At 49.7% G+C, this 20,855-nt stretch overlaps 1 protein-coding gene across 1 annotated transcript; it reads left to right on the top strand.

The window, feature by feature from the left end:
* Positions 1-1,018: 1,018 nt before the first annotated feature.
* LOC136164339 (apolipoprotein L3-like) lies at positions 1,019-12,156 on the top strand. Its single transcript, XM_065929206.1, has 4 exons — positions 1,019-1,205; positions 1,319-1,441; positions 8,670-8,760; positions 11,424-12,156. Exons 1-4 carry the CDS (start codon positions 1,019-1,021, stop codon positions 12,154-12,156), a joined length of 1,134 nt encoding a protein of 377 aa, XP_065785278.1.
* The last annotated feature ends 8,699 nt before the right edge of the window (positions 12,157-20,855 follow it).

The following is a 20,855-nucleotide window of genomic DNA, read 5'->3' as shown; positions in this document are numbered from 1 at the left end:
ACAGCTTCCTTATCCATTCGTCTGCTGATGGGCATCTAGGTTGCGTCCGTGCCTTTGCCTGTATCCCTATCTACATAATAAAATAATAATTCTGCCCCTCTTCAAGAGAATCACATGATAAAAAAGTAAATGAGTTGCAAATAGCCAAGCGCTCTTCTGATAGAATCATACCCTTTGCTCCTCCTGTCCTTCCACAGGCTCTCCAGGGTCCAGGGTGCCCCATGACCTCTATACCAGGGAAGCAGGCCCTTATGGGGAGGGAGAACTTGGACCTCTCCTCTGTGTTTCAGGCCCCCTCCCATCTCCTTCCCCTTGGACATAAATCAGAATGGCGAAGATCCCAACTTTAGAGTCAGACCTGGGTTTCTATGTTTCTTTACATCTCTGACATCTCGGATAAGCCGTTTCCCTTTCCCTGACGAGCAAGGCTGCCCTTTGCCTCCCCACTGATGGGGAGACCCTTCTGCTGACACAGTGCCGTTCTCAAGCCTCATGTGGTTCTCGCCCTCTGCTTCCACATCTGGCCTGGCAATGCTTGTCCTCCTGCGCTTTGCTCCTCTGGCTCCTAAGTAGGTTAGGTCACTCTTGACTTTGAACTACCCTTTTAAAAAAAGCAATGCTGTTTCTCTAGTCACCTAAAGCAATGTTACCTGAGCCCCCATGTCCTCTGCCACCTTTGTGAGAAATGCACGTGGGCAGAGAAGTCCACAGGTAAGGCCCTTCAGGGCTGAGTTTCTGCCTTTCTCTGCGAGTCTGACTCCTGACCTGCCCCTTGCTGGCCCCAACCTGCCCCCTCTTGGCGTCCCCCTACCCCCCACTCCCCCTGCACCAGGAGGAGGCTGCCCACAGACCAGCAGGGCCAACCCTGGCCCCAGGCCCCTGCCCTGGCCTTGGTTGTTCCAGGGCTCCGTGCTGGCCCAATGATCAGTAGCCAGCTCTCATCCTCTGGATCGAAACTCTGGAGCTCTGCAGCAGCCTGTACCGCATCGGCCAGAACAAGGTCTTTTTCCAGGCCGGCATGCTGGCCCACCTGGAGGAGCGGGACCTGACGTCACGGATGTCATCATCGGCTTCCAGGACTGCTGCAGGGGCTACCTGGCCAGGAAATGAGTCCCAGGACATCCACACCTTGCTCGTGACCCCCCCAGCTCTCCTGCAGTGGAGGGCACTGAGGAAGCAGGGCCTGGGCGCCCTCATGACAGGAGGTGTCCCCCGGGGAGACCCACATAGCTTTCCCTGTCCCCTGCTTCCTGGATTTCTGCCAGAGGTTTAAAGTGAGCAGGAGGGAGCGGTGACTGTGCTCAGATTGTCCTTCCAGGAAAGTCCCTGGCCATCACCTATCTTCCTTGTGTCCCTCCCATAGGGGAGACACCCAGCACCGGCTGTCCCCAGAGGACCCCGAACTCCAGGGAGGAGGCGCCCTTAAGTCCTGACCGCTCCTGTGGGATCGGGGCAGGCTTGTGCAGGACCGCAGGAGGGGCAGCTGCGTGTTTGCCCTTTGACTCCTCTGTGTCAGTGCTTCCAGCCTGAGCCCTGAGCGCTGGGGAGAGAGCGTGAGAGTGTGGTGTTTGGACAGATCGACGTTTGCAGGACATGAGCTGCTGATATTCTTCTGCCCAACAACAGTGGTTTTCTGAATTGCTTGAAGAAAGCCCTGCCTCTGCCTTATTTGCAAAATCAGATCAAATTTCAGGCCCTTGTTATGGGGGATTGTAAGACCAAATTGCAGTGTGTGGTCCTCATGGAATAACACCAATCACTCTTCTGTCCATCCCTCAACCTGGGAGCAGGTGACCATGATGTCCCAGGGACATTTCCTGAGATGAAGCAACCCAATGGAAGGTCAGGCTGGCCTCCATGAAGGGTGTGGTCCCATTGCAGCCTCTTCTGCTTGGGGGCTAAAAGAGAAAGCCCAACAGCAGTTGAGTATAAAGACTCTCAGGCTGAGTTACCTCTGCTTCTCCATTTCTTCGTAAAATGGAGCCAGTACTTCCTAGAGCTGATGTGAGAGTTCAACAGGAAAGGCATGGATGGTGTGAGCACAGTGCCTGGCACATGCTCAGCCCTCCATCCACAGAGGCTCATTGCTCAGGAACCAAATGGAGACAGGGCCAACTCTCTGTTGTAGACTTCTCTGAGTCGTCAGGACACTGATTTTCTGATAAAAGTCCACCATTTGGAGAGCAAATATCAAGTTGTCAAGTGGAGATAAACCAGGGGAGAAAAGGACAGCATGCTCTCAGCCCCCGACCCCCGCCGCAATGAACTTCTGCTTTCACCTAATGGCAGTGACCACAAAGACCAGGCCTCCTCCTGTGGGTCGCTGGGAACAAAGAGCCTAGATCCATCCCTGCCAGCTGGGCTAAGTCTAGAGGGATATGATCAGAAGGGGTGGGAGGGGCATGGACAGTGTCAGAGGAGTGGCCTTAGGCCCCTCAGCCAGGTACCATGGGAGCAGAGCAGGGGACTATGGACTCTACAGGGGAAGGTCCTAGAGGGCTTCTCAGGGGAGGTGATGTCAGATTTGGGCTTTGCTGCATGAACATGATCTCCCAGGTGATTGCAGCAGGTGACCCTGGCAGAAGGTCCTCTGTAAGTAGGTGCCCAGAATCCGCATGGGTGTGACACTCAGCAGCAGCAGTATGACCAGTATGCAGTGAGCAGGTGGCATTTTCTGGGACTGGGTCTCATGCTGGTGGCATGAAGGTAAATAAGGCAAGCAGGCTAGTGAGTGTGGGTCAGTAGAGAAGGCAGAGGCGGCTGGGAAGAAGCCTATGGGCTGAGGCCAAGGGCCTCACATTATGTTGGTGGCAGGTCTTTTTTCAAGGAGCGCAGAGCAGGATGAACTGAGCCAAAAATGTCAAGACTGAGCTTGTTTCTCTAAGGGAAGCCATGGGAAGGAGGGAGAAGCCCAGGGAGGCGCCTGTTGGGCAGACTATTTGATGCAAGTGACTGAGAACTGAGTGTGTTCAATTTCCCCTTTCAGTTATCTAGGTTTATCTGAACCGACAGGATGTACGGTTTATTGCACAGACACACAGCTTGTAGCTGCATTTACAAAGCTGAGAACAACTAGATTTTGTTCACACTCGGCCAGAGAAGATTCCTGGGTAAGCAGGGAGGTAGGGCCCCCGTCCATCTCCCCATCCTCACAACTAAGAAAAGGATGACTGTCACTAGTTGACAGAAGAAGGAAAGGAAGCTTAGAGAGGTGAGGTCACGGCTGAGGCAGCAGGTTAAGCAGGGACAGAGCCTTCATGTGGAGGCAGGTGTGTCTGGCAGCTTCCTCACACCCCCTGGGCCCCTGGACAGTGCAGTGGGAGGGTGACGCCTGTTCAGGTGGGCTCAGCTTGGAATATGGGCTCCTGAGACAGGAGCCAACACCCCAGAAGGAAGATGTAAGTTGCAGGTGCTCAGCTATTTGGGAAACTGGAGGAAATGGAGGGGTGGAGGAGGAAAGAGGAGTCTGAGCCACCTTGAGGCTGCCCGCAGGTGCTGCGCTACAGCTGATGGAGGAAAGGCTTCCTCTTGAGATACAAGGAATCCAGGTGTATCATCACCTTGTCTCTTGAATGCCTGCGCAGTGCCAGTCCCTGCGGGGGGAACTGAGGCCTGAGAGGGGAGGAACAGGAGACCAAGTGGGGAGACGCAGGGCTTGCTATACAACACCCTCATTATGAACTCGGTTTTATAACTTTAAGACAAAAAGTCAAGCTGTGAACACATCAGTCTAATAGGAGGGACATGGGCTTTGATCTATGTGTTTTACAGGCAGAGACAATGCTGGAAACTTTGGGGTTACAAAAACCATGTTCCCCCCTCACATATGCATGTCAGAAAGTCTGGTCTTGGCCTCCACTCTGCCCATGGAGAGCTGTGTGACCCTGGGCAGGTCACCTTCCTGGGAATTGTTTCTTCAGCTTCTTACTCAAATTTTTTATGTATATATATACTTTTTTTTAATTTAGTTTGAGTGTGTCAGGTCTAGTTGAAGCAAATGGGGTGAGTTGCTCCGCAGCATGTGGGCTCTTAGTTCCTTGACCAGAGAGCAAACCCACGTGCCCTACATTGCAAGGCGATTTAACCACTGAACCACCACGGAAGTCCCTGTTACTCAATTTTTAAAAACTGGTTTCAGTCTTTTTCTGTGGATTTTAGGCTCTCTCTTGTGGATTTTCACCTTGTTGACTCTAGGTATTGCAAAGTGTCTGCTGGTCTCTCCTTGGAATCTGACCTGGTTTATGGTGTCCTTTACATGTTTTAATATTTAGAGGACAAAAAAATCAGTCTTTTCTTTATGGCTTATGGGATTTGTGTCTTGACTAGAAAGGTTTCCTCAAATCAATCTTATTTTGAACATTTTTTTTCTAGGGCCATTGTAGTGTTTTCTTTCTGGCTTACATTTGGATCTCTTTGGGACTCACTGATGGATTGAATATAAGCTTTTTCTTTCTTCCTCTTCCTCCTCCTCCTTCCCCGTTCTATTTTTCTGCTTCTTCTCTTTCAAGCAGGACATATTTAATGGGCGCTTTTCTCAGTCAAGGTCTTCCCAGGTGGCGCTTGTGGTAAAGAACCCGCCTGCGAATGCAGGAGATATGAGAGACGTGGGTTCAATCCCTGGGTCAGGAAGATCCTCTGATGAAGGACAAGGCAAGCCACTCCAGCGCTCAGTCAAAAAGGAGCACACCCTTTCTTGGGTCTTCAAAGCAGCCTCACAGCAGTCTGGGTATGACTGCACTCTCTCCCCCCGAAGTCCGCAGCAGCAGTTAGGGAACAGGGAGCGAGAGGCTGGAGGGAGCTGGGCCCCGCAGCCACGCTTGGCCCTGGATTAGAGTATGGGGCGTTCTCCTCTGTTATCTCTGATAGGCCGCTTCCTGGAAAGGCTGTTTCTGGGAAACAGGAGGACTCTGGAGAAGCCTGTCCCAGGCTTTGGAATGTCTGAACCAAGGGTCAGGCATGTATCAGATTTTAGATAAGTCCCATGTTTTTCCACAATTCTCTCTTCCTCTCCTCATGTAATAACATCATAGCTGGAGTAAGGAGACATGAGGAATAAGGTGTTTCTGCCACCAGAATGTACAGGGTTCCTATGAAAATTTTGCAAATCAAAATGGCATAGAGCATAGACAATCTAGGTCTCACATCACAGTTTATTGGCAGAGGCTAATCTTTTGGAAAGCAGGGGATACCTATAAAGGAAATACACTCAGAAATTTGATAATACTGTCTGTCAGAAAGAGCTTTTCATCCAGACAGACCAGGAAAGCAGATGGAATTACTGCACTGCCGGTACAACAGGGATTCTGCTGTGTCTTTGAGAAACTGGTTGTTTCATGTCCCCATAAGGGGTCCCCACATCTCATATTTTAGCCAGGCTGTATCTAGGAGGGCAGGAGGTGCCCTGCCAATCCTGGATAGGAGGAGTAGCAGAGAAGAGACAGGGTCCCACTCTTTGAGACCCCACAGACTGCAGCCCACCAGGCTCCTCTGTCCGTGGGGGTTCGCCAAATAAGAATACTGGAGTGGGTTACCATGCCCTCCTCTAGGGGATCTTCCCAACCCAGGGACCAAACCCAGGTCTCCCGCACTGCAGGTGGATTCTTTTCTGACTGAGTCCCAAGGAAGCCAAAATGTGTAACAGGGCTTAAGAATTTGTCCATTTGTGTTGAGAAAAAAAATGACCACCAAAAGATTTAATAATACCTCTCTCTTAGCAGATTTATGTCTGGTGCTGCCGCTAGAGTTTTAGCTTCAAGAGAACTCCAAGAGCATAGACACAGTACAACGGGTTGGATTTAACTGTCGGCTATTTCATTTGAAATGCTAACTGGAGAAGTCTGTTTTTAAATACATTTTCTGTTAATTTTTTTTCCTGACTCCTGTTTCTTGTTGGCTTAGCTGCCCTGTTGTCTCTCCCATCTCCACCTCGGTCATTTTTCCTTGAGATCCTCATTTCCCTCTCCGGGGCCTGTGAGATAGTTGGGTTTTCCTCCCATCAAGCAAGATGAAAGTACAAATCTCTGAGAGAGTGGTGAAGATTAAGTCCCATACCCAATTAAACACACATGGAACTTTCTAGAAAGGATCTGAAGAAAATTAAGAGATCAGAGTAGATGAAACAAGGACTGAATTTCCCTTGAGGAAGTATATTCCCTTTCATTTAATTTGGGAATAATAAAATCTGACATAGAGAAAAAAAAGTCAAGCAAAGTTTTATATAAGAAGAGTGTTGCTTACACGAATACTTGCATAAAGAATTAGAAACAACCTAAAGTTCAATAGTTAGTAGAGGACAGTGGAGAGGACTTGGCCCCAAACAGGTTCGGGGCCATCCAGGCCAGGACTGAGTGGACTCCAGGACTTTGTGGCATAAAGGCTTTTGCAGAAACAAGGAGGGTGTGGGCTGTGGCACCAGCTTTATCAAGGTGGAGACTCAAGCAAAGGAAGGAAAATGTCATTTGGGAATAAAAGGAGTCACTTGCCAACTAACAGCTATCCACAAATAAATACTATTCTATATTAAAGGGAGTGCAAAAAAAATAAATAAATAAATAAAGGGAGTGCGAGCTCAGTCCCTTTTTGTGAACTGTGGACTGTAGCCCACCAGGCTCCTCTGTCCAGGCAAGAATACTGGAGTGGGTTCCAATTCCTCCTCCAGGGAATCTGAGTTCTCAACTCAGGTATAATCTGAGTCTCTTGCATCTTCTGTATTGGCAGGCAGATTGTTTACTACTGGGTCACCTGGGAAGCCCACATTAAAGGGAGTAGAGCATAGTCATCACAAACCTGGGATTTGGATGAGAAAGGCGTTATTTCAAGTCCAGGCTCTGGCACCAGCATGAAAACTTGGACTAACTGAAATTTAGGTGAATTTCAGGAGCCTGCATGTCATAGACTCTGGATCAGTACTAGTTATTACCAAAGACTAAAGAAAATGTTCCCAACCTCATGGAATTTCCAGAGTATTCCTTCCTATCGGTTCTTGTCTTTGATTTTATTGCTCCTATGACTTCACAGATGGCTGTCTCCTCTCTGATTACCTTCTCCTTGTGCCCCAACAGGAGAGTAGGACTCTGACTTGGAGAGAGCTGGTGGGAGATGAGTAGCTTTCCTTAACTACTGGCCAGCAGAGCCCAGGAGACAGAGAACCACGCTGGGTTAAGTCCCTGGTGGCACTGGCGGCCGTCCCAGGGGAACCCACCAGAGACATTGCCCCTCACTGCTCCCTGCAGCCCCTGCTCACTGGTGATGGAGCCCACCACCCGTTTTCTCATCCCCAAGAGTGAAGCCACACCTCCTTCAAGCCTGATTCAGACAAGGAGCTGAAGGGACATCTCTGAAACCATGCTGCTGCCACCATGAGCTTTAACATCTATTCCTCAGGTAATTGGCTGCCTCTTCTCTAGACGGTTCCTACTTGTGACCTAGAATTGAGGGTGGTGGCTCTAGGCAGAGTTAACATACAGAGCAATCAAGAACCAAAAAGGGGATGGATATGCGTCCTGGAGCCCCCCAGAGGGGCCACATGAAGTTCCCCCAATGGGGGAATGTCTACAGATCCTCTTACCCAGCCCTCTTCTTGGGGAGCCACTTACAAGGTGATTACTTCCTCCCCTACTGCTCTCTAGCAAGTGACTCAGAAGTGAGGCCAGGACAGCCCATGGGGAGGGGGACAGCAGAGAGAGTCCCCAGGGCCAGATGGGGCAGCGAGAGGAGGTCCCCCAGGTCCCTGGAACTCCGCCTGCCCTCTGCCTTGGCCCAGCCTCCTCCTGCTCCCAGACCTTGGGGCATCAACACAGAGGCCTTTTCTCCAACTCTTGCCCTGCCACCCACCCAGCTGCTCTGCGAGGGTCAGTGGATCCTGAACTGAACCCCCATCTGGTCTTTTCTGCCTCGCACCTGTGTGACCTGGAGCACAGCTATCTGATCTCATCTATAAAATGGGAATAATATATCCCTTTATTGTTATGAGGATGAAATGTAATGTGTGTTCATGGCCTGGGCCAGTGCCTGCCACACAGTAGGTTCTGCTTAGGTGTGGTGCTGTCCCCTCTACCTAAATATGTTAGTTCCAGGTGGAAATTTCTCCCCTCCCCCAGAATCACTCCTTCCCCTAGCTGTGTTAGGGCACCTGTACAGTGCTCCCATATATAAGCATCTGCTTACCAAGCGATTGCGTCAAATATCCCTGCAGATCCCCAGGTGCTCAGTTATTACCCCTGCCCACCCCCTCCCCAATCAATCAATACACAGATTTAGTGTTCTTGCTTCCCTCCATGTGAGCCCTAGGTTCCTTTCTCCCTTAGTGACCCAGGAAAAAGAGAAAAACTAAGAACATTTCATGTTGCAGGAAAGACAGAAGCAAAGGGAGAGAAATCTGATGTCTAATAAGGACACCAATCTTATTGGATTAGGGTCTCATACTTATGACCTCATTTTACCATAATTACCTCCTTAAAGGTCTATCTTCAAATACAGTCACCAGGTGGTTAAAGTTTCAACATATGAATTGAGGGGTGGGGGAAAAACAGTTCCATCTGTAACCCCAGGTGATTCCACCAAGAGTACCCCAAGTCTTCACTGCTCAGAAAGATGAACTTTAATCACTTGATCCTCAGTGCCATTTACCTTCCCCCATAATTTCTCCAATTTTCTTTTTTTATGTCTAGCACTCAGAATATTTTTGCTTAAACTGCAACAACAACTGCTTGCTCAAGACAAAGCCTGGGAGAGTTTTGTGGCTGAGGTCAGTTTGTCCAGGTAAACTGCACAGGTGCTCCAGGAAGGTCACCCAGATCCTCAGGCCCCAGGCTGGTTTCCTCCTGGCAGGCACACCTCCTCCTGGCAGGATCCTATGGTGTGGTGGGCTTGAGGATGTTCCTTCTCAAGAATCCATGAAGAATGTTTCCTCCACGTCAGTGAATGGCCTCGGACTAAGAAGAGATGAAACCTGTAAGGAAGGAACAGGTTATGTGGCCTTGGACAAATTACTGATCTACTTGCCATTACTTTCTTCATCACTCCAGTTTTATTCAGAAGACACAGATCATGCATGCAAAGTACCTTGCATCATGGCTGACACAGAGTATGCGCTCAGTTAGTATTAACTTTTAAAATAATCTTGTTGGGAAGAATCAGGGGCCAATGGCCTTCTTCCAGGAGATGAGAACCAAGTAGAACTTCCTTTGTGAAAAGTCAGGAAATCCTGACATCAACATCACTTTGCATTTCCAGGAATTCTGACTTGAGCCCTTTGTTTAGGAACTGTACCAACCCTGCAGGATCCTGCTGGCCGATAAGACAGAAAGGCTAGAGAGGAACTGGGTGGAGCTGGTGGGGTCCTGGCTCTAGTCCTGCCCAGCTCTGGGGCTCTGGGTTTATTTCTTGGAGCCTCAGATCTGTCCTGTGTCCAGTGGGAATAGCAATTCAATCTAATGGATTGTGGTGATGGCCTCAGAGTGAACTGCAGGTCAGAGGTGGGGAAACAAGTGCAGTCATAAGGCCCAGGGAGGCCTGGACCAGGGTCAGACCCAGGGTCAGGGTGGAGCAGAGGGTCCAGGTTGGAGGACTAGTAGGCAGGCTTGGGCAGCAGGACCAGGACTAGAGTGAGGAGTGTGGGCCCCGAGGACACAGAACTGAAGGGGCTGTGACCCTAGCAGAGGTCCCCTGAGTGGAAGGTGGGACATTTCTTCCCTCCCTGATGGGATCCCCTCATGCTGGACTAGAGGGCCCTGGGTCTAGTTTGCATACCCTGACCTGGGACCTGGGTTCTCACTCCATCTGGGACCCTCTTCTAATCTACATGGAGCCGCCCTGACAGTGGGAAGGCCGTGTGACTCAATGAGCCCTCCAGGGTCACAGTGAGTGGCTGTGACTGTGTGTCATTTGAGGGATTCTGAGGAGCGTCGTGCATCCCCAACCAAGAGGAAACACTTCCTCCACCAGCTGTGCAAGTGCTGGGCTCTTCAGGCTCAGCCATTCAGATGGGTGTTTCCTCAAGCCTCTTAAATCTTTAGATGTTCCATAAAGTCGCACATGGCCTTGGGGTGCAGTCAGGTGAAGCTGTCACAAGTAAAGTGTGAGTTAGGCTGGTGACACCTGCGAGGTCAAGGGTGCTGAGCACTGAAAGATGTCAGAATTCCAGTTACAGTTAATGCAGAGCGGGATTCAGGTTCCCATCAGCCACAGGACAGAGTCTGGACGGGTTTCACACACGAAGCTTCCATTGTGCTCAGGACAAGTTACAGCTAAGGTGGCAAGCTGGTGACCCCTGAGAGGTCAGGGAGCTGGGTGATGGGTCAGGAGTCAGTGAGGTGGGCTGGAGAGCCGTGGGGAACCAGGGCTCAGGGCACATCTCCTGCTTCCCTGTCAGTTGGGGCAGTGGGTGGACCCAGTGACCTTCTGTGAAAGCCAAGGTCATCAGGTTTAGGGGAGAGCAGATGCCAACCAAAGTGATCATTAAGGGTCTTTCTAGCTCTAAGTTTTGATTTTTAAAAAATTCTCCATACACTGAAGCAACCAGTCTGCAAAATCAGAGGGCACAGTCCCCTGGACTGTCCTTACGTTTGACACCAACGGTCAATTTCTGGGGTCCAATAAACTACACTCAGGTTCGAGTTTTCCCTAGAAGGATGCTCCGAGATTGCTGAAGGGACAAGACAGAATTCAGTTTCCCATCAGGCACAGGGCAGTCTGGGCGGGTTTCACACACAAAGCTTCCATTGTCCTCAGGATGAGTTACTTTCCTGAATTCAGTGTGTGGCAGGACACATGGAGCACTGCTCACCAGGAATGCTCACCCTGTTTAAAAACAAGTTACCGTGACTTGTCATCTCCAGCCCCTCCCTGAGGTCAGACAAGTGCCCTAGAGTCCAGCTCCTCCAGAGGTCCGAACTGATACCACCTGACACAAGACCCCATTACGTCACCTTGCCAGACTGCCCAGTGGCCAAAGGCCCAGGCAGATGAGGATACTCGCATCGGCCAGACTAATCTAGGGGCTTAGGAACCACTTCTCATTAGCCAAGGGCAAAGAACAGGTTGACTCCTCACCACATGCTGAGGCCCTTCAGTGAAGGTTTTCTGCTGTAATCCCACTTCTCTTAGTTTATCTGAGGAGTTCCCACTCTACCAGCTCTTTGTAAGTGTTGGAGTTGAGACGTCTTTGTAAAATGCCTCTCTGAAGTCAAGAGTATCCTAAGATTCTTTATTTATTTTTTCCATGATTGAATAAGTATATGGAGCATCAACAATGTCCAAACATGGGTTCAATGTTGAAATTTTTTTTAATTTGCAAAATTATTTTCATTTAATTTATACAACAAATTTTCTACTTAATTCATAATCTCTGTTTTATGCAAGGTAGATCTTGTTTACAGACAAGCAAGTTGTCTTTCTTCATCCTTTGATGTTCATTGTTATAGGGAAGAGGCAGTTGTACTACATGAATATCTGAACCAGCCAGACAAGAAGAGGTTTTTAGAAGAGTTTCCTCAGATTAAACGGAAGCTGGAGAAGAGCATAAAAAAGTTGCGTGAATGCACAGACAATGTTGACAAGGTGCACAAGGACTGCACCATCTCCAATGTGGTAGCCAGTTCCACCAGCATTGCGTCTGGCACCCTGAGCATCCTTGGCCTGGTTCTGGCACCCTTTACAGCGGGCCTCAGCCTGGGACTCTCAGCCACTGGATTAGGGCTGGGATCAGCAGCTGCTGCGACAGGTGTGTCCACCAGCATTGTGGAACTCGTGAACACGTCATCAGTAGAAGCCCAACTTGACTTCCACAGCATAGCCCAGAAGCTTTCCAGTGGGAAAAGCCTCTACAAAGCGAAAGATTTTAGGAAGCATATCCATGCCATCAGGATGGCCAAAAGCAGCCCTCAGTTAGTAGCTGGGCCAGTCTCTGGCCGAAGCACCCAGCCAGTGAGAGCAGCTTTTGGAGGCACAGCTCTTGCAATGACCAGAAGAGCCCGCATTTGTGGTGGAGTCTCTGCAGGTTTGTTCCTCCCATTCGACATATGGTCCCTGGTGAAAGATTCACAGGACTTGCAGGGTAGGGCAAAGACAGAGTCTGCTGAGAGGCTGAGGGAACAGGCCCAGAAGCTGGAGATGAATTTGGAGGTGCTCACCCAGATTTATGAGCATCTGAAGTAAGCCCCAATTCAGGCATCCCAGAGCAGTGCAGGGACCAGGAACACGTGAGTGGCCAAGCCCCAGAGGCAACTTGCTAGAGGGTAAGATTGCAAAACAAAATTGGTGGAGCTGAGTGTTAGGAATTTGGTGCTTCTGTAGCTGAGCACAGCAGGGGAGGGTTGCATGCAGGTGTTAGATGGAGAGAGAGTAGGAAGGAGGCTGAACTGGGGGGTGCAGGTATGGGGAGAAGCCACTTATTTTGGACTAAAGAAGACACTGGGGGCAGAATAACAGGAGGGGCACAGGAACTAGCAATGAGAGACCAGGAATAGAGAAGGGTTGAAAATGGAGAAAACCCCAAGAGTTAGGACTGCTGGTGTCCAGGAGAAGTAGCAAGGGCTCCTCTATCGCCCTCCCCAGGGTCTGATGCCCCAGCAGGAAGAGTTTCCTCCTGGTGATGGTCTCTAGCCCTCCTTCTTCAGCATCAACTCACCTTTGATCCCAGCAGGCTTATCTTAATTAGGCAGTGGCTACTCTTTTTTGTTTTTTTATTAAAGCAAAGTTGATTTGCAATATTCTGTTAGTTTCGGGTATACAGCAAAGTGATTCAGTTATACATGTATTTATGTATATATCTACGTTCTTTTTAATTTTTTTCCATCACAGGTTAAAAATTTTGAATACCATCCCCTGTAGTATAAAGCAGGTCCTTGTTTATTTTATGTATGGTAGTATGCATCAGTTAATCCCATACTAACTTATCCCTCCCCACTTTGGTAACAGTAAGGTTGCTTTCTGTAAGTATTTCTGTTTTGTAAATAAGTTCATTTGAACTCTTTTTTTTTTTTTTTCCTTTTGGCCATGCTAAGCCATTTGTGAGTTCTCAGTTTTCCCAACCAGGGATGAACCTGGGCCACAGTTGTGAAAACACCAAATCCTAACCAAAAGACCACCAGGGAATTCCCTTAGTATTTTTAATATTCCACTAATAAGTGATTTCATATATTTGTCTTTGTCTGACTTACTTCACTTAGTATCATCAGCTCTGAATCCATACGTGTTGCTACAAAGGGCATTATTTCATTCTTTTTTATGGCTAAGTAATATTCTATTGTATATATGTACCACATTGCCCTTACCCATTCATCTGCCAATGGACATTTAGGTTACTGCCATGTCTAGACTATTGTCAATAGTGTTCTGTGGACATTGGGGTGCGTGTATCTTTTCAAATTTGAGCTTTCCCCTTGCCAGATATTTACCCTGAAGTGGGATTGCTGGATCATCTGATAACTATTTTTAGTTTTTCGAGAAACCTCCATACTGTCCCCTATAGTAACTGTACCAACTTACATTCCCACCAACAGTGTAGGGGAGTTCCCTTTTCTATACATCTTCTCCAGCATTAATTATTTGTAGACATTTAGAAAATGGTCCCTCCGATTGGTGTGAGCTGATACCTTATTGTAGTTTTGATTTACACTTTCCTAATAATTAATGAGATTGAGCATCTGTTCATGTGCCTGCTGGTCACCTGTATGTTTTTGAAGAAACATCTATGTAGGTCTTCAGGCAGTGACTCCTAAATAATGATGGTGGTAATGATGGAAGCAGCAGCAATGATGATGATGACAACACAGTGGATAAAACATTTGACAAGTTGCCAGGGGCTCTTTGGGTCCAGAGAGAAGCAATAAACCAGTGAAATTCCTGCGAAATTCCAAATGTTGCGTGGGAACCGAGGTTGATTAGAAAAAAAGGAAGAAAAATGAAAGCAGTAGACAGCAACAGGTCACGAACTTTGCAGAGAGTCAAGGAAGTCAACCAGCCTGGGGCCAACGGACACAGCCTCTTAGAGCCTCCATTTCTTCCTCAGGTGGTGTTGGTGCTTGATGAGATGTTCCAGGTCTGCCTGGTTCTCCCCACCTAGGGTTCTCTAGACTCTGGTTCAATAAATACAATCTGATTCACTGAGGCTTCCTTGCATTGACTGATGGGCTCACCTGGGCTCTGGATGCCTGACCTCCTCACCCGTGAGCCTGTCTCCCAGGGTTTCAGAGAGCACGTCCTCCATGGCTCCTCCTGCCTGCCCACTGGGCTCCCATTCAGTCATTTCCTCAGACACTGGAGCCCCCAGGCCCCATGGGACCCCCGAGGGAGCCCATGTCATCTGACTTGGGCTGAGCACGGGGATGCTCCTCCTCCAGCCCCGGGGACCAGGATGGACACGGGGCCCCCAAGGGTGACTGAGAGCAGAGGGCTTGTGTGCAGTGTGAGAGAGGGTCAGCCGTAAACAGAGGGGCAGAGAGACAACACACACCTCACCCAGGCTGCCTCACACGAGGACTCCTGCAGGAGCTTTCAGAACAGTTTTCCTGTGTTTACCTCGGGGCACTGCCCTACCTCCACCCGTCTATTCCCCACACGGGACTAAAATGACCCTTAAGAATATCGACCTTAGCAACACCCGCTTCCAGCTCTTCCCTGGCACCCATGACTCTGAGCACAGACGCCCAAAACTTCCACATAAAAGGGCCAGGGGCCGCACAACTGTTAGCTGGAGACAGTTAGGAGGAGACTGTCGGCAGGAGACCAGGAGGGGGTGGTTGCAATCCCTCCCTCCAACAGTCAGCCCAGCAGTGGTGTCCTCACAGTGTAGAGTGTTAGAAGAGGGGGATGGCAGCCTTCTCCCCAGCCCTCCAGGCCTTCCAGCCTCAGGCCTGAAGGTGAGCTGAAGGGAGGGGGACACGCAGAGTTCCAGACCCTCGCTTGACCCCCAACTGGCCAAGATCATCCTTGAGGGGCAGTGAACCTCTCCCTCATCCTCACCTCTGAGACCTGAGGTGGTGGAGGTCTCCATGGGTCCAAGTGCACTGAGACCTCAGCAACTGGAGTAACTGGACACTGTCATTAAGGTGACAGCTTTAACCAGCTTCAGTCACTCCATTCAAGTTCCAAGAACTGGTCCAGCTGAGGTCAGTTGTCGATCCCAAGGAGGTGCCAGAGGTCAGGGTTAAGTGGTAAGGACATTGAACCGCATTGCTTCAGGTCTACTCTGTGGTGGGGGCTGTTCTCTAAAAAGGGCAACAGCTGGGGGCTAGGGATTAACCTGAAGGGCATTTGCTACAACACATGTCCCTATGGATCCTATACAATGATCTCTCCAGGTTAAACTAGAAGCCTGAGGGCTGGCTCGGTGCTGGGTGCCCGGCTCCCTCAGTGGTAATGACTGAGCAGGCTCTGGGGACTAAAGGGCAAGAGCAGCTGAGATCTGCCTTTTCAGCAGGGCTTGGGTACTGGCAAGAGGACTTAGACCTGAGTGCTGGAGGAAGGGTTCCTGTCAGGGTAACCAACCCTCGCAGGGAAAGCCACCTCTTAGCTAAGACCTGAACCTCAGGGTGAAAGGTGAGCCTTGGAACCTTGCCCTTTCTTGTCAGAACAGAGAATTTGCTTTGCTGGAGGTTTATAGGAACATCATGACCTGATATCAAGAGTAAGAATCTGACACTGAGAAGTTTGCCACTAACCAGGCCCTCCCCCCCTCACTTTTCTATAAAAGGGCTTTGTTGAGAGCTTATCGGGAGTTTGGGGTTTTTAACACATGAGCCACTTCTCTGCTTGCATGGCCCTGCAATAAAACTTGTTCTGCTCCAAACTCTGACATTCTCTTATTGCTTGACCACACTGTGCATCAGGCAAATGGACGTGCTTTCAATAAAACATGCAGCCCAAAGTATTCTGCTGGGGCCTGGGGTCCTCTGAGGGCAGAGCTGAAGGCCAGGCTCACTCCACCCCCAGGGGCAGGACTGAAGGGCTGGGGGAAGTGGGCAGGAAGGAGGGAAGGTCCATCCAAGGCCATGTTCTGACCTGGTCACCCATCTGAGATTGCACCTGCCTGGACCTTCTGAGGAGCCTTCATGGGATGCCTCAGGCTCCTCCTCTCCAGGGAGGAGAGGGGAGCATCTGGGTGTTGCTCTCATGCCCACGGGCCTACTCCACAGGGCACTGACTCTCTGGGTTTCCACGTGTGGAGCATGTGAGCACCTAACAGGCTCCCACACCTGGAGCCCAGGGCAGGAAGCCAGAGACCTGGAACCTGGAAATGATCCCAGGACGTCTCCTAAGTCCCTCCCCACGTGCTGCAGCACCTTCTCCCCACTTTTGTCCAAACCTCCCTCGGAAGACTTTCCTTAGTGCCTCTGACTCCCTCTCAGCCTGTGTTACCCCGAGGCTTCAACCAGTCCTTCCACTCCTTCCTGGAGACATCAGCAGTCATGGCCATCACCTGCCCGACCTTCAGAAATATGAGTTCATTCCTTATGAATTCTTCATCAGTTCCTGGAGAATTCCCATCCTGCACAGACTTCTCCTGGGCAGGGTTTCAGGCGCTGAGTGACACAACCATTCAGTGTTCACCCCCACGTCCTCTGAGCCCTTAGAACTGGACCCCATTCAGCTCAATGTGCAGATGATGCAATTCCACAGTGACCCCTGTCTCAGGTGAGAGCCCTGTGTCTGAGCAAGAGAAACTGAGTCTGACTAAGTGAGCACAGAAGAGCGTGCACTGGAGGGATGCAGGCCAGGTCAGAGGAAGGAAAGAAGCCCCAAACCCGCACAGTTCAGGACGGGGAGGAAGCAGGACAGCTCCCCCTGCAGGAGTTCACGGTCTGTCCCAGAGGCCCCTGCCAGCAGGGTCTTAGGTCCAAGCACCCGGAATCCCAGTGTCAAGTTCCCACAACACAGAATAACTTGGGTCAGAGGACTGTATTTTTGGACCAATAGGTCAGGCTGAAGGATGAGGAAGAAGAATGGTAATAGGGACCTGAACCCTTGAGAGAAAGTCTCAGGTCAAGAGGCTCCAGATTTAGTGCTTCCTGGATGTACACGTGCCCTCTTAGACCAACAGAAATGACTCTCTTTACCCTGTTCTGGGTCCAAGCACCCCACACACAACAATAAGTGCAGCGCTCACTTCCCCAGCTGGAGATAAACACGAATCACCTCCATCTGCTGCATCTTGCAGTGGTATCAGGGGTGAAGGACAATTCCAGTGCTTCTCCTGCTCCATTGGGCTCCTTTCTCAGTAGTCTGCATGTATATTATATATGTGCAGGCAACAGGGAGGTGCAGTAGAGACCCCGGTCTCAGGAGCACTGCTCCCTTGGTACCAGTCCTTAAGGGTGATCCCACTCAGTGTTCCTCTTTCCTCTGGGAAAATTCACTCCTGTGGAGTCTGAGCCCTTTGTTGGTCCAGTTCAGTAAGACTGTGGAGTTTTCTGTTAACCTGTATCATCTGTCATGGTCGTCCAAGAAGGATTCCGAGAATAGACCCATGAGTAGAAGGAATCCCTGGAGTTCTACTCATGTTCCTACCACCCTCCTGTGTAGCAACCATGTAAATCTCTCTTGATAACCAAGGTCATTACAACATCTCACCCATAACCTCAATGTTATCTGCAAATAAAGGGGCATGAGGAATCAGATATGGCATTTCAACAAAACTTTCTGTTCTGCCTTCGCAGAGGTATTCCCCTCTTTAGTACTAAAACCTCTAGCCCAGAAGGATCCAGAGTCATGAGCATTGAAAACAAAAACTGAGACGGGCTTATAATGAAACTCCAGTACTTTGGCCACCTCATGCAAAGAGTTGACTCATTGGAAAAGACCCTGACGCTGGGAGAGATTGAGGGCAGGAGGAGAAGGGGACGACAGAGGATGAGATGGCTGGATGGCATCACCAACTCGATGGGCATGAGTTTGAGTAAACTCCGGGAGTTGGTGATGGACAGGGAGGCCTGGCATGCTGCGATTCATGTGGTCACAAAGAGTTGGACACGACTGAGCGACTTGACTGAACTGAATAATGTGTAACCATGAAATTTACCACCTTGTCTTAACTTCTTAATTCCTAGATCCATAAGACACGGACATGGGAGCAAATGCACTAAATACCGGGTGTGGATTCAGAGCATGACACATTCCATAAGACCACAACCCAAGCATTCAAGATATTTCTTCAGGACACATGGTACTGAGTCCCCTTCAGGACAGTTCAGTGATATCTCAGGCCACTGCTTCTGAGGGCTAAATTCATTAGGCTCCAAGTCAACTTTGATGAAGGGCAGTCCGTGATGTATGGTTAAATGTAGTCGGACTACCAGCCGCTTTGTTACACAGCCCATTTTGAAAGTGTTAGACTGTCTGGGGAAGGACTGTTTTATATTCTTTGGGGTTCACACAACTGTTTTTTTAGCCATACCACACCAGTTTTGGGATCTTAGATCCCGATGAGGGATTGAACCTGCGCCCTCAGCAGTGAAAGCGCAGAGTCCTAACCACGGTCCACCAGCGAAGTCCCTCACAGAAATTCTTCTTCTGTTTTTTTTCTGTAAAGTGCACCTCCAATGCTTTCATGTATTTTTTTTTAGTGGGAGGATAATTGCTTTACAATGTTTGGTTGGTTTCTGCTTTACAACAACGAGAATCAGCCTTAACTGTACATAGATCCCCTCCCTTGTGGGCGACCTTCCCTGCTCCTATCCCATCCTTCTAGGGTCCTCACAGAGGCCCAGGCAGGGCTCCCTCTGTTATACAGCACCTTCCCACCCAGTATCTGTTTTACACACGTGTGTGTGCACACTCAGTCATGTCTGACTCTTTGCAATCCCATGGCCTGTAGCCCATCAGGCTCCTCTGTCCATGGGATTCTCCAGGTAAGAATACTGGAGTGAGTTGCCATTTCCTCCTCCAGTTTCACACATGAGAGTGTAACTATGTCAATGCTACTGTCTTCATCCATCCCACCCTCTCCTTTCTCAGTTGTGTCCACAATTCCGTTCCTGAACGTGTAAATTTAGCTCTTTCACCAAACTTGAAAAATTTTCAGCCGTTATTTCTTCAAATATCTTCCCCCACTCCTTTTGTTCTTCTCTCCAGTTGGGAACCCAATTCCTCAATTACCTATTAACTTTATACCTTCTAATGTTTTCCTACAAGTCCATGAGGCTTTTTTTAAACTTTTTTCTTTTGTTTCCTCAGATTGGATAATTTCTTTTAAAATCTATGTTTAAACTCACTCTTTCTCTGCCATCTTCATTCTGTTATTAAGTGCAAACATTAAATTTTAGAATTTCAGGTATCGAGGGAGGAGCCAAGGTGGCGGAGGAGTAGGATGGGGAAACCACTCTCTCTCCTAGAAATTCATCAAAAGAATAACTGAACGCAGAGCAAACTTCACAAAACAACTTCTGATCACTAGCTGAGGTCATCAGGCGCCCAGAAAAGCAGCCCATTCTCTTCGAAAGGAGGTAGGACAAAATATAAAAGATAAAAAGTGAGACAAAAGAGCTAAGGACGGAGATCCGTCCCGGGAAGGGACTTAATAGAGGACGTTCCCAGACACCGGGAAACCCTCGCACTGGCGGGCCTGGGGGAAGTGTTTGAATCTCGGAGTTTGAATCTGACTGGGAGGGAAACAATAAATAAAACCCACAGACTACGAGCCTAAAAGCAACTCCCAGCAGAAAAGTACCCCAGACGCCCGCATCTGCCACCAGCAAGTGGGGGCGGAACGGACAGGAGCGGGCGGCATTGCTCGGGGCAGGGTCCGGGCCTGAGTGCCCTGAGGACAATCGGAGGGAGCTTTTGTGAGTTCCCAGCTTGAACTGTGGGAGAGCGAAAGAGAGAGAGAAAATTAACCACTGCAGAACAAAGGGACCGAGAAAGTCCTGAGAAGAGCTCGCAGGCTGCGGACCGGCCCAGCCCCGCCGGAGGCAGGAGGGAGGGGTGAGGGGAAGGGGCAGGCTCGGCCCCAAGGATCGCATCCCCTACCGCACTGCAAACGGGCCTCCACCTTCTAATAAAAGACCTCCCGAGATTCTGGATGGTCGACATCAGCAGGGAGGGTCGCGGCTAGACACGGGGCACGTGCGGGCGGGGACTGGGGCTGGGGACGCGGAGGGCAGAGGGCGCACGCACCCGACTGGCGCGGGCAGAAACTGAGGCTGGGATCGCGCAGGACAGAAGACGCGCCACACCCGGGGAGAGAGCGCCCGTCAAGCGCCTGGCTGCCTGAGCCACTCGGGCGGCGTAGGGGCAAAACGCAGGCGCAGCTTTGTGTACCGCGCTTTTGTGGATCACCGGAGGGCTGGAACCGTGCACAGCGTGGGGTGCGCTCCATACAGAGCAGCCGGGAGCCTGAGCAGCCCAGACGGAGAAAATAGCGCCGGCCCCTCCCCGGAGCGCCAGCCCCTCCCTGCAGCGCCAGACCCTCGCTGCAGCACTACGGAACTAGCTACCTGAATGAGTCCACCTATGCCCGCCTGTGTCAGGGCGGAAATGAGGCCCTGAAGAGACCGGCAACAGAAGCCAAATAAACAAAGGGAACCGCTTCAGAAGGGACCAGTGCAACAGATTAAAATCCCTGAAGAAAACACCGACTACACTGGAAGGGCCTGTAGATATCGAGAAGTGTAAGCTGGAACGAGGAGCTATCTGAAACTGAGCCGAACCCACACTGACCGCAACAGCTCCAGAGAAATTCCTAGATATATTTTTTCTTTTTTTTTTTTTAAGTAAGGGAAAAAAATTTTTTTTTCTTTTTTCTCTTTTATTTTCCTTTAAAATTCCCTATTACTCCCCCATTACTCCTTAACTTTCATTTTCATAGATTTTTACGATTTTTTTAATTAGGTAAAACAGTTTTTTTTCTTTTTCTTTTT

This window comes from Muntiacus reevesi, chromosome 1 (genome assembly GCF_963930625.1).
Source record: "Muntiacus reevesi chromosome 1, mMunRee1.1, whole genome shotgun sequence".
Lineage (NCBI taxonomy): Eukaryota > Metazoa > Chordata > Mammalia > Artiodactyla > Cervidae > Muntiacus > Muntiacus reevesi.
The sequence above is the reverse complement of the archived record's forward strand: the minus strand, read 5'-3'. Positions and strand labels throughout refer to the sequence as shown.